This window comes from Python bivittatus, unplaced genomic scaffold (assembly GCF_059951505.1).
Source record: "Python bivittatus isolate LINGU-HERP-01145 unplaced genomic scaffold, Pbiv_v1 ctg000090_np1212, whole genome shotgun sequence".
Classification (NCBI taxonomy): domain Eukaryota; kingdom Metazoa; phylum Chordata; class Lepidosauria; order Squamata; family Pythonidae; genus Python; species Python bivittatus.
In genome coordinates this window covers 5,388,514-5,401,998 of record NW_028277046.1, presented here as the reverse complement: position 1 = coordinate 5,401,998, position 13,485 = coordinate 5,388,514, and the positions used below count along the sequence as shown (strand labels likewise).

The 13,485-nt window shown below is 52.2% G+C and overlaps 2 protein-coding genes across 2 annotated transcripts in view; one reads left to right on the top strand and one right to left on the bottom strand.

Annotated features, from left to right (window-relative positions):
• Positions 1-438: 438 nt before the first annotated feature.
• Positions 439-4,546, top strand: SLC66A1 (solute carrier family 66 member 1). Its single transcript, XM_088136662.1, has 7 exons — positions 439-611; positions 1,059-1,188; positions 1,438-1,525; positions 2,342-2,394; positions 3,091-3,183; positions 3,692-3,877; positions 4,448-4,546. Exons 1-7 carry the CDS (start codon positions 439-441, stop codon positions 4,544-4,546), a joined length of 822 nt encoding a protein of 273 aa, XP_087992788.1.
• A 1,259-nt stretch (positions 4,547-5,805) lies between these two features.
• Positions 5,806-13,485, bottom strand: part of CAPZB (capping actin protein of muscle Z-line subunit beta) — a 34,645-nt gene continuing 26,965 nt past the window's right edge. Inside the window, exons 5-9 of the mRNA XM_088136852.1 lie at positions 12,517-12,658; positions 11,920-12,036; positions 10,439-10,504; positions 9,076-9,152; positions 5,806-6,691 (exon numbers count right to left, since the gene is read on the bottom strand). Coding sequence (XP_087992978.1) covers positions 6,604-6,691; positions 9,076-9,152; positions 10,439-10,504; positions 11,920-12,036; positions 12,517-12,658 — 490 coding nt within the window. The 3' untranslated portion in view covers positions 5,806-6,603. The remainder of the gene's footprint in view (positions 6,692-9,075; positions 9,153-10,438; positions 10,505-11,919; positions 12,037-12,516; positions 12,659-13,485) is intronic.

Sequence of the window (13,485 nt, the reverse complement as noted above, 5' to 3'; positions counted from 1 at the left end):
CAGCAGTCGTTCAGCCTAGCCTCAGGTACAGTGCCACTGAACAGGGGGTTCCATGGGTTCTAATGAAGATCAGACACTCGGTTGGGTGGTCTTTTAAATACCGGTCAACTTTCCAGCTAGGAACAGAGGCTGGAGGCAAGCCCCTTAGCCTTCACGGTACCCAAACTAAGAACTATTATTTTCTTAATGCAAAGCTCCATTCCGAGAGAGGCTGAACTATCCTGGGGAAAAGCCTGGAAGGAAAATCCGTGTTTCTCAAGCTTTCTTTTCACCTCCACTTCCTGTACCTTTTTTCTGTCCTTCACCTTTCTCCTCAGAGAGTCAGGTCTCCTCTTCTTCCTCTGCAGGTTCCCAGTTCACAATGGACAGGTGTTTTTTGCATTTCCACTGACTTCCAGAGCGTCGTCCCCTGCCTTCGGAAAGGCCTCCGGGGCCGCCATGTTCGCCCGTCCCCACAAGACCAGCTTTCCCAGCGGGAATTCCTCCGACTGCATCAACGGCTCCGAGTGGATCCTGACCGTCTTTCACGAGTGTGCTCAGGATGGCCGGGACGTCGCCAGCGTGGTGCTGGGCCTGGTTTCTATCGTCTGCTTTGCTGCGGCTTCCTTCCCGTAAGTCAAGGAGGGGGTCCTCAGCCCGCATCTGGGAGCTCTTCTAGCGGGGCCAGCGGCCCCTTCCTCCCTGGCCCGGCTCGACGGACAAGCGCGTGGCTGCTAATCTGGCGAAATGGAGGAGGTGACTCACTTCCTGGGATCAGCACGAAGGGAATGCGGTTGGGTGTCCTGCCACGCCTGGTGGTTGGAGGCTTTTGAAACATCACCTCCACCCTCAATGCACCACCAAGCTGCAAAAATAACATTTCTCCATGACATCTTTTTGGGGTGGTTTAATTTCATCCTTTGCAGAGGAGACCTTCCCTTGTCCGAAGACGCTGGACTCCATTTCCCATCGCACCCAGCCCACATCGCCCCCAGCCCACAATCAATGGTATAATTTACTGGTCAGGGGTGACCATGGGCTTCCTCTTAAACTGTTTCTTCCTCCACCTTTCCACGCAGTCAGTTCTACCTGGCCTGTAAAACGGGCATTATGGACCAGGCGCTGTCCATCTACTTCCTCCTGGGGTGGCTCGGAGGCGACTCCCTGAACCTACTTGGGTCTTTCTTGGCCGATCAGCTGCCGCTACAGGTGAGAAGCTGAAAGCAAGCAAGCTGAGTTCGCCCTGGAGGATTCTAGCTTTCTCCTGCTGCTGGTCCCAACTGAGGAAGAGTCCCATAGCCAAAAGCGCTGGTGGTCCTTGGGATTCCCCTCCCCCCCCATGATTTAGTCCCTTCTTCCAGCAGAGAGTTCCAGAGGTTAAAATAGTCTGTCTCTTGACGACGTTGTGTGATTCTTTCACTCCAGAATTCACCGAGCTTCTCTTTTCTCCTTCCCTAGGTATACACCGCCATTTACTACGTGCTGGCCGACTTGCTCATGATCTCTTTATACGTCTATTACAAAATCAAGAATCAAAACAGAATCTGTAAGTTGACATCCACTAATGTGACGAGAGAGAGTCACCCGGGGCAAAACATATCATCTCCATTTCTGAAACCGGCCTGCATTCGCCACACAATATCCCCGGGATTTCAGTTCAGATCAGGGCTTAATTCAAGGAACTGTTTTGATGCTAAGCCGTGGGGGGTAATTTTGGCTTTATATCTAGGCACGCAGAGTGTTTTTCTATCCCCTTTTATAATGGGAAGCTCTTAAAACGGAGCGATCTCCACTCCTTCCGGAACTAAGTCTCCAAGGAAAAGAGCAGACAGTAGTTTTAGTGGGAAGGAAATTGCTCTCTGCACATGACCCAAAGCGTAACTCAGTGTCGTTATGACAAGCCTTTACAAGATTAGTAGCCGTGTCACACAATTGGTGGTCTGTGTGCCCAAAATCTTGGTCTCCACGTTGCCATGGGAATGCACATCCTTTGAACAGAGGGTGCTCGTGGGGGGCACCCTCTCTACTCTTCGTGTTAGGCTTTTAACACAACTCTGTGGATTACTTTGACCAACTTCCTCTCTGCAGATAACAACTGGATTTTCCCCAGTCGTGTCTCTTTCTGTCTCAGATCGGTTAAAGCACCATAAGGTTTAGATCAGGTAGATGGCGTGAGAGCGCTCCCTGCCAACTGCCGCGGGATGGTTCTGGTTTGCTCAAGTTTCTCCTTTGTGAAATGGCTGCCAGAAAAGGATTATGCTGATGTCACAAAAGCTGGCTTCCTTTTTAGTCAATTGTCTGATGGAACATAAAAAAACAAGACAGACTTTTAACCGCTGCCCAACATCTGTTCTTTCCTCAGTTTCTGCTTCAGTCAATGCTGTCTTCGCGCTCATAGTCCTGGGAACAACGTTGGTGCCCTCCTGGTCGGGGGAATCTACCTCTTCTCATCTTGGCGATGGAACGATGTTCAAAAGCAGGAGACTTCTGTCCTCTGCGGACTACCCGTCAGGATGGGAGGCACGTTCTTCTCTTTAAGGCAAAATTGATCTTAAATTTCTTGCAGAGAGCAAGCTGCGTTGGGTAATAGTTGCTGGTCCTTGGCATTCAAGATCCACAGGAAGACAGATGCAGTAGCAAATCCCATCTAAATGGTGATGTTATTCATGATGGAGAGGTAACAGTAGCCTGGGATTATGCTAAAGTTTACCAAAGTGGACCCTCCCTGGAGACCCCAACAAAAATGTCCAGTTGCCCCAGAAATGCCCAGCAAAGAATGTCCTGGAAGAGGGCCTGGCTGGCATTGATAATGCAAGTTATATTGCGGATTCCACTGGTTTTGGAGTAACTGCCTTTCACAAGGGAAATTTCTCCCCAAAGTAAATAATTACTACATATTGTTAAAGGTACACCCCCTGGGTGGGAAGGATACTGGAGATATAGGGCTGTTTCAAGGCATGGGGGTCCAAGGGAGAGACAAACTAAAGGATGGATCAGCTCACTTTGGAGTGAGGTTTCCCAGTGAATAACTTCTACATCTTTCCTTCTGGATCCCACAAAGCCTGCTGAGATCTTTCTGCAACCATCCGTAACAGCCTGTGTCTTCCACAGCCTTTCACCAAAAAGGAAATCTTTGGCTTTGTGATTGGATCAACTTCTTCGGTTCTGTACCTGCTTTCCCGGGTCCCTCAGATCTATACCAATGTAAGCACTGCTCGAGGGAAAAGGAGCAAGGCCCGTTTCGGAAGGGAGGGCACCTCTGGGGAGCAGATTAGCCGAAGGAGGCCCCAGACTCAAATTTCCAGCTTTTCCAGGGAAGCAGGAAATGTTTGAGGCACAACCTTCTGCCGGAAACCCTGAAAAACAGCTGGCAGTCCACACCGCTCACCCTTTCTAACCTTGTTACCTCAAGCCCTGGTTGCCAAGTAGCTAAAAGAATATCTAAGATGGGATCTGTTGGAACAGAACTGGGGATTTTAAGACAGTATTCGTATGAAACGCTTGCCCTGACCTGGTTAAGACCAAGGAGATCCATTTGCCCAATACGATAAGCGTATTTCACTTCTTTTGTGGATGAGCAGAGCTAGCCAAACATAGGATTCCAACCAATTGTGCAAATCGCTAAAATGGCTTAATCACCGTGGGGAGGTTGTGCAAACCCTACCTCTTGGGTTTACTACCTGAAGCTTCCAACTCCCTCTCTGTCTTGCAGTTCAAGAGGAAATCCACCACCGGGATCTCTTATTCTCTCTTTGCTCTGGTGATGCTTGGAAATTCACTCTACGGCCTCAGCGTCTTAATGAAGAACCCAGATCCGGGGCAGGCGGAAGGCAGTTACGTGATCCACCACTTGCCGTGGCTGATTGGCAGCTTGGGGGTTCTGTCCCTTGACATCGTGGTATCCTTTTCCAGGCAGAGGTGTTTCTTGCCTTTAAGCATGCCAAGTCCAGATTTGAGGTTGAGGACAACACAACCCCTCAGGCAGGCAGGAAACGGGAGGGAGCCGTAAACTTTTGGTTGAGGGACTTTCTGAACTGCAAAGGTAATGCCGGAGTTGAAGTGGTGGCAAAACAGACCTAAGCTGAGCACGTTCATTAAAATGATTAACATTTCTGCTTCCCCACGTGGGTCAGGTAGCATCAGCTTATGCCTTGAAGTATTTACTTTAAATATTGCCTCTCCCGCCCCCCCACTACCCCAGCAAGCCTTTCTGAGGCTGAGAAATCGTCTGTTGAGGATTTGTTAACGGCATTATAATTCGGCAGTTAGCTTTGCCACCCCACTTCTGCTGAAATCCTCCCCTGAAGTCACCCAGCGCCCAAAAGAGAGTTTTCAGCCCAGTCAGCTGGTGAAATTTGCCCAGCCTGTTAAAACAGAGCGGCAAAACTCCCCTGGATGCTTTGTCCTTCGTTGCCAATGGCGGGTGCCAATCCAATCCCAGAAGCCAGCCTTAATTCTTCACCTTCAGATTTCGTTCCAATTCCTGGCCTATCGCCGGAAGAGACTGCCGGTCCTGGAAGAGAGGGACGCTCTCTTGGGCAAGCAAGATGACCCCCTTGAGAGCTGACCGGTGCACAGAGCGGCGGTCGGGTCTTTGCTGTGGTAGGATCCCAGCAGCGCGTTTTGGAGTTCTCCTGCAACTCTAGAGAACACAGGACTCGGCCATTCTCCCTTCTAGAAATCCTTCGCCTCTGGAAGGTGTGCCTGACAAGCCCGCTTTCCTAGATGCCTTTAAAAAAAAAGAAAATGAACATTGAGGCACGAGACCATACTTCGCCTGATGGTGAACTTGAAGCTTCCCCACCCCAGCCTTACCCGCCAAAGGGAAAACTGTAATTTATGAAAGGGAAGAGAACTGTTGAAAGAAACCCCAAAAGGGAATCCGCTACATAGCAGCTGGCTGCCTGGACCTCGCCCGAGGCTCGTGAGCCTGCGTTCCTTCAGTATCCAGGAAAAGGAGTCTGGAGGGGTCTTCTTCGCACATGGGGCACTCCTTTTGATGGGCATGTGTGTGGACGTGGAGAAATAAAATAAAAATATTCCCCCCACCCCACCAGGACTGGATACGGTTGCTTGCTTAATCCACCTCTACCCTCCTACGCTGCCCTTGAAGCAAGGGTGGGTGGGTTTCAACCCTTTGCCGAGCAAGGGCGAGAATCCTTGCCACGTTAACCGGGTAACCTCTGCAGAGTCCGCAGCGCCTAAGCAGAGCGGCGCTTCTGAGGTTGGTGAGACGTTCAGAGGTAGGCTGCCTCTGGCCGGAGAGGCTCCATCCAGTTACATTCCCTCCTACGCATTTTAAAACCCTTTTCTCATACATACAGGACTCTGAGACGGGAAGGAGGTTATTTTCCCCAAGGAGTCAATGCTGGCGTAAATATTTCAGGGTGGCTGGCCCTAGAAAATACAAAATGAAGGTAACAAAGCTGAAAAGCCTAGAACTGCTGCTAAAAAGCTGTAAGCTCTACTAACAGCTGTGGGAAACGAGGTGGGTTTGGAGTGGGGGTCTTGAGGAAAAGGGCCAAGGGACCCTGTCTCTGAGGACAGGAGCCTATTTGCCAACCGGTGTCCACCTTCAGTCTGACCCATCCAGCTTCCCAAATTATTCCCAACTGAATACCATGAGAGACCCCGGTCTCAAACCATACAGATGTTAAAAAGATGCCAAGCTACGCTTAGGAGACCAGCGAGAAAATACCATTTCCCTTAGCAGAAGTTTCCATTTTCACCCCCACCCCAAGGCTACGACCCGCCCGCCAAACGCTGGACGCTTGCGAGCTGGGAAAGGACAAGAGAAGGAAACAGAAACGGCAGAGCATCCAACGCTTTACATTTTTTAAAGATTTATTTTATTTTACTTTTTCCTGTTTTAGGTATGGAGGCTCAAGTAGAAGATGTAGATTCCAATTTAAGCATTACATATTAAAAAAAAAATAATAACCAGTCTTTTGCATTCCATAGAAATCAAGAACAGGTCAAAAGCAGCACACCTCAGCCGCTCAGATGGAAAGCAGGACCTTGGCGGCTCGCCAGCTTTGCAATTTTCACCGATCTCGGGGGCAGCTTCCGCGCCCCGCCCCGCCGTCCTCCTTTCCAACTTTTCCCAAACATACACCAAACACATTTTCCACGACGGTTTCTTCCCTCTTTCACAGACCACAGTTTTTAATAAAGGTTTTTGTTTTGTTTCTTTTACATTTTTTACACCAATATAACAAAATATGGAAAGAGCAGGGGGAGGGGGCCGCATCAAAAAAAAAAGTGATTGGTGGAAATATGCAGATAAACATAAGGCCCAGAAGAAGTGGGGGGGGGGAAGCTGGGAGGAGGGCAAAAGTCTTAGAAGTTTCTCAACAGAAATACTTTTGCAAGGCTCTGGTAATAAGACAGTGAAAATTAAGCTGCTAGAGACCAAAAAAAAGTTTATACAGCTTTATTCGGGGTGGGGCGGGGGAACGGAGGTGCTTTTTATGCGTAGAAGAGTATTGTACGCAGGAAATGATCTGACGTAGAAGAAAATAACGGGGAGGGAGAAGGATGCACGGGAGAAAAAAATTCCTAAGAAAGGGGGTCTAATGAGTGCACGGCATGTTTTGTTAGCATCGTCAAGGGAGATACTGGTTTTTAACTTTGCTGCTTTCTCTTCAACGCCTCCACCAGGTCGTTCTTAAGAGCTTCTTGCTTTGATTTGTCCGCAAACGTCTGCACAGACCTGGAGGGGGAAAGAGGCAGGGGGTTAGGAGGAGAAACCAGAAGGAGGTCGGCGGCGGCCCCGAGGGAGGACAGCATCTGCCGAGAGAGAACAGCGGTGGCGTCTGGTGAATTTTCCGGCAAGCATCTCTGACGCAACGGCCCTTTGACACATCAGGCAGCTTTTCCCGCAATTCGCAACCAGCTCACGGGAGCTCACCGCCAGCACATCTGGACACAGCCCAACCCAGAGGGGGCTGCCTCAGGGGTGCTTCAGGGACCCACCTTGATGAGCTACTGGGGGAAAACAGCCCGACAACCAGGAACCACCAGTTCCCTTCTACAGTGGAAATACCTGGAGGCTCAGCCACCATTCTTGACAAACTAGCCTTCCGCGAGGATCATGAGGAGGATTTTACGGGGGCCACAAGTGTGGACTGGATGAAACCAGCCAACTGGGGGCTCTCCCAGGCCTTCCTGCCTTCCACCAAGGCGCCAAGGACTGTAAGGCGACGCTCTGCAACCAAAGCAGCGACTCTCCAGAACAGATGCGGCAGCTGCCGCCACCATCGCTACCGCCTCTCCGATGAATGGAGACAGAGGCACAGCTAGTTATCTGCCCCCCACTTCCCAATCGCATGCCGCCCTTTGGCCCCAGGAAGGGCACGAAAACAGCTGCCTCCGCTTTATCTGCTCGCAAACGTGTCACATTTTATTCCAAAGCCATGAAAGTGAGTCCCCGAGGCGGAGGGGGACTCTTTCACCCCTTCGGCTTCTCCAGCCCAAGAGCGATCGCTTCGGTTCCGTGCTCCAGAGAGCTGCTTTTAGCAGACCAAACAAACCCACGCAGATTTCACAGCAGCGTCACCACAGGGTGTTAGATTAAGAGGAGCAATGCCTCCTTTCTGCCACCATCAACCCAAGTGAGGGTCCTCACTCGGTGCAAGATTCCTGGGCTACCGTAGTGTGGAAGCACCAGGGAGTCACACTCTTTAATCACCCACCCGTCCTCTCACACTAGTTGTGGAATGGAAGTCACGGGGTTTGTCTTCGGAGCGATATTGCCGGATGCCCCAAACGGTGTCCAGAATGTCTTTTCTTTCCCACAGCAAGATTTAGGATGGGCGCGTTACTTTGGTGCAGAGGCCAATGCTATTTCCCCATGATATTCACAGCAGCCTAGTCATGGGGGGGTTTGTTCCCCTGGGCCGTGCCAGTGTAGAAATCAGTAGCAAACCCACACACACACACACACACACAGAGGCACCCATTTCTATCACATCTCAAGTGCAAGGAACTCCAAACAGCGAGCAAGGATGGCAAACTAAGGTCATAAAGAGGGGGTCTCCATTCTTTTCCTTAAAAACAAAACAAAACCCCAAACAGAACTTGCAAGAATTAGGGGTTAGTTTGTGTGAAGGCAGAGTTCACCGTGCGGTTTCTCTCAGTCAAGGTCAGTGGTGTTTTAGTGCCGAGTGAGGTGCCCTGCAGGCCACTTTCAGCAGGGAGGCTGTACCTGAGCTTGGCTTAGTTATCTGGCTGAATGTACATCTGCCGCTGGGTCAGTACTTGGGAGAGCTCTCTTTGCAACTGCTTATACTTTTGGTTGTCAGGAATAGCATCAATTGATCTGGAGAGAGCGGGGTGGAGATGGAAGAGGAGCCAAGGAAGGAGAGAAAGGATCAGACAAGAAGGCAGAGAGCAACAAGAAAGAATGCGCGGTGGCCAGGTATCAAGAGCAGGAAAAAGGAGGCAGCAGGAGCACTTCGGAGCTAAATTGTTTCTTCCAGCACCAAAATCCACGGATTTCATGGCTGAGAGAGAGGGAGGGAGGAAGAGAGGGAGGGAGGGAGGGAGGCCAGTAGCTCTTCATCCTCAGCCTTTCTTCCAACAGGATGCTAAAGTCCGTTCCCAGGCAAACCGTCACCCAATCCGCTGCTCTCACTGGTTTAACTGGAGCAGCAGGCAGGCACAAAAGGCAGACAGAAACCCCAGGCCCAGCTGACAGGGGCGCTGCTAGGCAAGGACTGGTGCCCGGTTGCCCCAGGCCGTGACAGGTCAGGCCCCGTCCCGTTGGGGGTGATGGGGGCACGCTTGAAAAATGAGAGAGAAGATTTCGGCAGGGAGGAATCTCGGACAGCCTTTCCAAACCCAGGGCCATCCCGATTTAATTACCCACCCCGTCCTCCTGCATCAGCAAATCAAGGCAGACTGACTGGAGAAGGGGGCAGAGACTACGGGTGATTACAAGGCAGTCAACGAACCTGCAAGGGCTACTCTTCATGGGGGGGGGGTGCGAGGGAGAGAGAATAGATATAGATATAGATACAGATATATAGATATAGATATGTAGATATATAGATATATCAAGAAAAAAAGACCACCGCGCTGTAGTCTGTCCATTACCTCAGCCCATTGACAATGTCCTTTGTCTTTCCAAAATAAATCTCATTCAGCGTACTTCTGATTTTATTCTCCATGTCCTAGAAGGGGAGAGAGAGAACTCACGGTCACTTGCAGGCCCTGCTATTTTAGGCAGCGCTCCCGAAGGGGAGAGGCTGGAGGCCTCGGAGGGAGAACCATCAGCGTAGCTGCCCAGACCCTTCTCGCCCCAAAGAGGACCAGCCGGCCTCTGCTTTCCTTTCAGTCTCATACGAGGCCCCGCGTAAAGCATCTGCCTGCTGCTGAAGGCTTCGGCTGGACCCTCCGTTAAAGACAACGGCCAGCTGTGCTCTTCCGTGCGGCCTAAGAAACCCCGTGAGCCTCCAGACTTCCAGCCAGACTCCTCTGCGCGTGTTTTAGGAGAAAGCCTGCTCTGCTTGTACGCGAGATGCTTTGCAATTTGGCGGAATCAAACCATTTTCGGTATGGAACGGAGAATAAAAATAGGGAACCCCACAGACCAAGCTATCCGTTTTAAAAGTCGGGGGGATCATGGCCACAAGGGGGCAGCCGGCAGCTGCAAAAACCAGGCTCGACTTCCTCCCAGTTAGGCCTTTGCCAGCCTGGTGCCCTGCATACATTTTGACTGCAGCTCCCCAAATTTCTAGCCACCCTGGCCTGTGAGCACTGAGACACAACCCCCGGAGGTGGACCATGGGCAGTCTCTCCACGTTCCCCAGCAGGAGCGTATCTCAAGAAGAAATAGAGTGCAGAGATTGCCCGTTTGCTTTTCAATTGGTTCAAACAGATTGATTTTCATGAACGTGCACCAATGGTCCCTTTGGCATCGGATGCCATCTTGGGAAGATGGCAAGTCTCCAGCAAGGTCTGAGGCGACCTTGAGAAGAATAAAACGAACGCCTTAACCCAGGGCACAAAGGAGCCACTTTCTTTCCCCCCTCCTGTGTCTTTCACACATTGGTATTTTCAGAGGCTCAGTGGCGTGTTGAAGAACCTCCACAGAACCCATTCCCACCCCATACGTTTGGGGAAAGCGGCAGGGAGAGGGAGGCCGGAACAGGAGACCCACGGTTCCTGTCCCCCCGCCACAAGAGGCAAATGCAGAAAGGGGTGGGCTCCTCTCAAAGAGCAAGCCTGCCAGCCGGCTCCCCTTGCAGTCAACTGCGCAAAAGCACTGGTGAAGGCATTAGATGCCCAGAGAGGCCTAGAACGGGGTTGTGAACTTGAGACGTACTTTCAGGCTGATTCGGCTCATTCCAAGGCTAGGGGCAAAGGGGCCTTTGCCCTCGGTGACCCTCCCTTTCCTCAGCCCGCAGCGCAGCTGACGCTGTACAAAGGGCCCGCTCCGTCATCATGAGGGGCTTACCTCAACCAAGCGGCCAATGTTGGCTATATGCGGAGAAGAGTCGCTCACCGTCTCGTCTTTCTCCATCTGGGAAGAAAGGAAGGGAAAGCTGAGGAAGAGGAAGATGCAGGCTACAGAGCTTCGCCTGCCTGGGGGTCAGGAAGGATGAGCAGAAGCAGGCCTGGGGTCTGCCAGGAGGGAGAAGGGAGGTGGGCCGGACAATTGTCCCAACGGCATATGGGACAAGCTTTATGCGCCCAGCAGCCCTCCGGAGGAGACCGAGTTGGCGAAAGGTGCCAGTATGAGCCCTGCAAGCAGGGAGCAGGGATCTCCCTTGGCCGCCTCTTTCTACCAAGGTCACCCGAGGCCCCTCTGGAATGTTCCCACCCATTTTGAAGATCTGCAACGGGGGATCAGAGTGGGCAGCTGAAGCCTTGGGGCTCCCCCCAGCAGAGGGAGTGCACCGCATCGACAAGGCCCGACGGGGCATGTAATTTAATCAGAGCGCCTTCCAGGCAAGCAATGGCCTGTATGGTGGCAGGGTGCCAGCTCCAATTAGCTGGCCCAGTCGTTTCTGTGAGATACAAAAGGGAGATGGGAGGGAGATTAAGGCCTTTGTTTCATTGGGGCGGGGGAGAGACAAGAAGAGGTTGTGGGGCCCTCCGAGAGCTTCTCCTGTCTTGTCCTCCCTCCGGCATTCAAGTGCCCCACCCCGCTCAGAAGAGCTTGCTGGCAAGAGCCTGGGGGCTACAAATAGCTCTCTGCATGGGCTGCAGATCCGAAGACCTCCTCGCTGTAAGGGGGAATGCCAGGGAAGAAAAAGCTGTTCCAATACCAGAGTGGGCCCAGATGTTCACAGGGCTTGGCGGGCTGTGCCTCCTGCCCCGAACCACGGGGCGCAGGCGTCCGTCAGTCCTGAACCAGGGTTGTTGAGAAACTGAAGGGGAAGGGCGTATATACAATTTTCTCCCTCCCTCCCTCCAAATTTGGAAGCGGCAGTCCTCAAAGAGGCTGGGGAAGACCCACTGGGGGTTCTGCAAATTTAAAGATGGTGAGAGAGGATGCTGTTACAATGCTGTTGAGAGGTGCTGACAACGTGCAAGATGGGAGAGAACATAAAAATGCAACAGCTGTTTGGTGCAAGAAGGAAGGGGGGAGGGAAGGAAAGGAGGGTGTGGGTTTTTTTTTTTAATCTCCCAGCCTCTGGAATTTGAAGCATCCAAACTGAGAGGTATCAGTCACGGCCTTGAGTTTGTCTCCTCGCTTTTTTTTGAAAGGGGACGGGGACAGATCGTTACCTTCACAACTTACAGCCCTGGCCAGCAGGCTGCCTGAGGCGGCCTTGGGCAGGATCTGACCCTGGGGTGGGGGAAGCTACCTGGTCTTTCTCTCAGAGACATCCCAGACAGCGTGGAAGTTTCTACGGGGCGCTGGCACGTTTCAGGAAGAGGGTGGGCTCAAAGGACTGGAAGCCACAGCCCCGACTGGCGGGCTCCTGGTACCTGTCTGGTGAGGCTGCCTCCGAGGTTCATTGTGCCGGAGCCAGTCTTGTTTGTCTGCAGCCACAGCATCACTGTAGAGGTCAGCTTGTAGTGGGCAGTACGGCCACTGGATTTCTCCTGGAGGAGAGAAAGGCTGCGTGAAGATCAGCAGGACACACCGTTGCCCGGGCCTTGGGCCTCCCGCCGAGCGTCCCAAAGGGCCAGTTCCTCTGCCTGGCTCACACCTGACCCCACCAAGCCAGAGAGACGGCGAGTGGAACCCCTTCACCCTCTGCCTGGGGAGGAACAGATGCAGGGACCCCTTCTTCTACTCTCTCCCTCCCTCTCCCTTCCACCATGGGAGGTTTTTGCAACAGCTCTTCCTTTTGCTGAAGGCCCCTTTTCCCCCCAAAGTCCCAAATTAAGGGGGTGCCGTTTTGGACAGGGGGGCACAGAATTAAGTCCGCCAGCCTTCCACAATGTCACACGGTTTGGCTGAGCACCTGTGCTGGCCATTTGCCTAGAACTGAACCGGGCTTGCCTCTCTTCTCCCCCTTTGCTCAGGGACCACCGCCTGCCTCCCGAGCGGGCGAGTGAGAGAGAGAGACCAGGCTCTACCTGAACTTCTACCACGTGGATGGAATCCCAGCAGCCTTTGATCTTCTTTGATCCGTCGCCAGCTTTCTTAATTAGAATCACCCCGGCAAAGCCATGATCCAGATCCCAGAGGTAGACCGAGGAAACGCCCCCTTCAAAATACCTGCAGCCAAAACAGAGACACAGATTGACCCCCTGCCAGCCCGGGCCGAGGCAGCCTCTCAGAACCAGGCCTCCCGACGCACCTGCAAGGGTTAGGTCAGACCAAGGGCACAGCAGACTGTGTGAGGTGACGCTGCAGGAGCCCAGAAAGCGATACTGGATGAAGAGCTTGGCCTCCCGAACGTCTCTATTCTCCTTACTGAAAGCAAGTTTCTAGTCCTTCTGGCACTCCTCCTTTGACGTCCTACCATCTACTATTGAGCCAAGATGCCCATTCTTAGGAATGGTTGCCTTCACAATTTTAAGTGTGCCTTCTTCTCTAAGGATTTTGGTGTAGAATAGAACAGAGGTTCGCCTTCTGGATGCAGCTGAGGCGCTCAACTGAGCTGTTCAGCTGCTCCAGGTGCTACAATGGACTGGCTCTAAGATTTCCTTCCACGCCACCGACCCTTCCTTGCAATCTTCCTTGCTTTCCCACGCGCTATTGCTGTGGGTCTGCCTATGGCCAGAAAAGCGACATAAAAACACCACAACGGCACACTGAAGTGAGACCACTGGTCTCACTCTCCTCTCTATGTCAGAGTTGGGCCTCAATCCCCATCCGCCCTAGCTGGCATGGCCAGTGGCAAGGAATTGTGGGAGCTGTAGTTCGAAACATCAGAAAGAAATCTGTTCCCTTATCCCTGGTCTTCAGTGACCAGAAATGGCTTCTCAGAGGGCGCCGGGCCCTCTCCAGCCTGAACACGGGCAATCAAATCTTGGACCTTTCGCACGCAGAGGGAAAGGAGAGGTATTACCTTCCACTCAAGCTTTTTCCGTTTCCAAAGC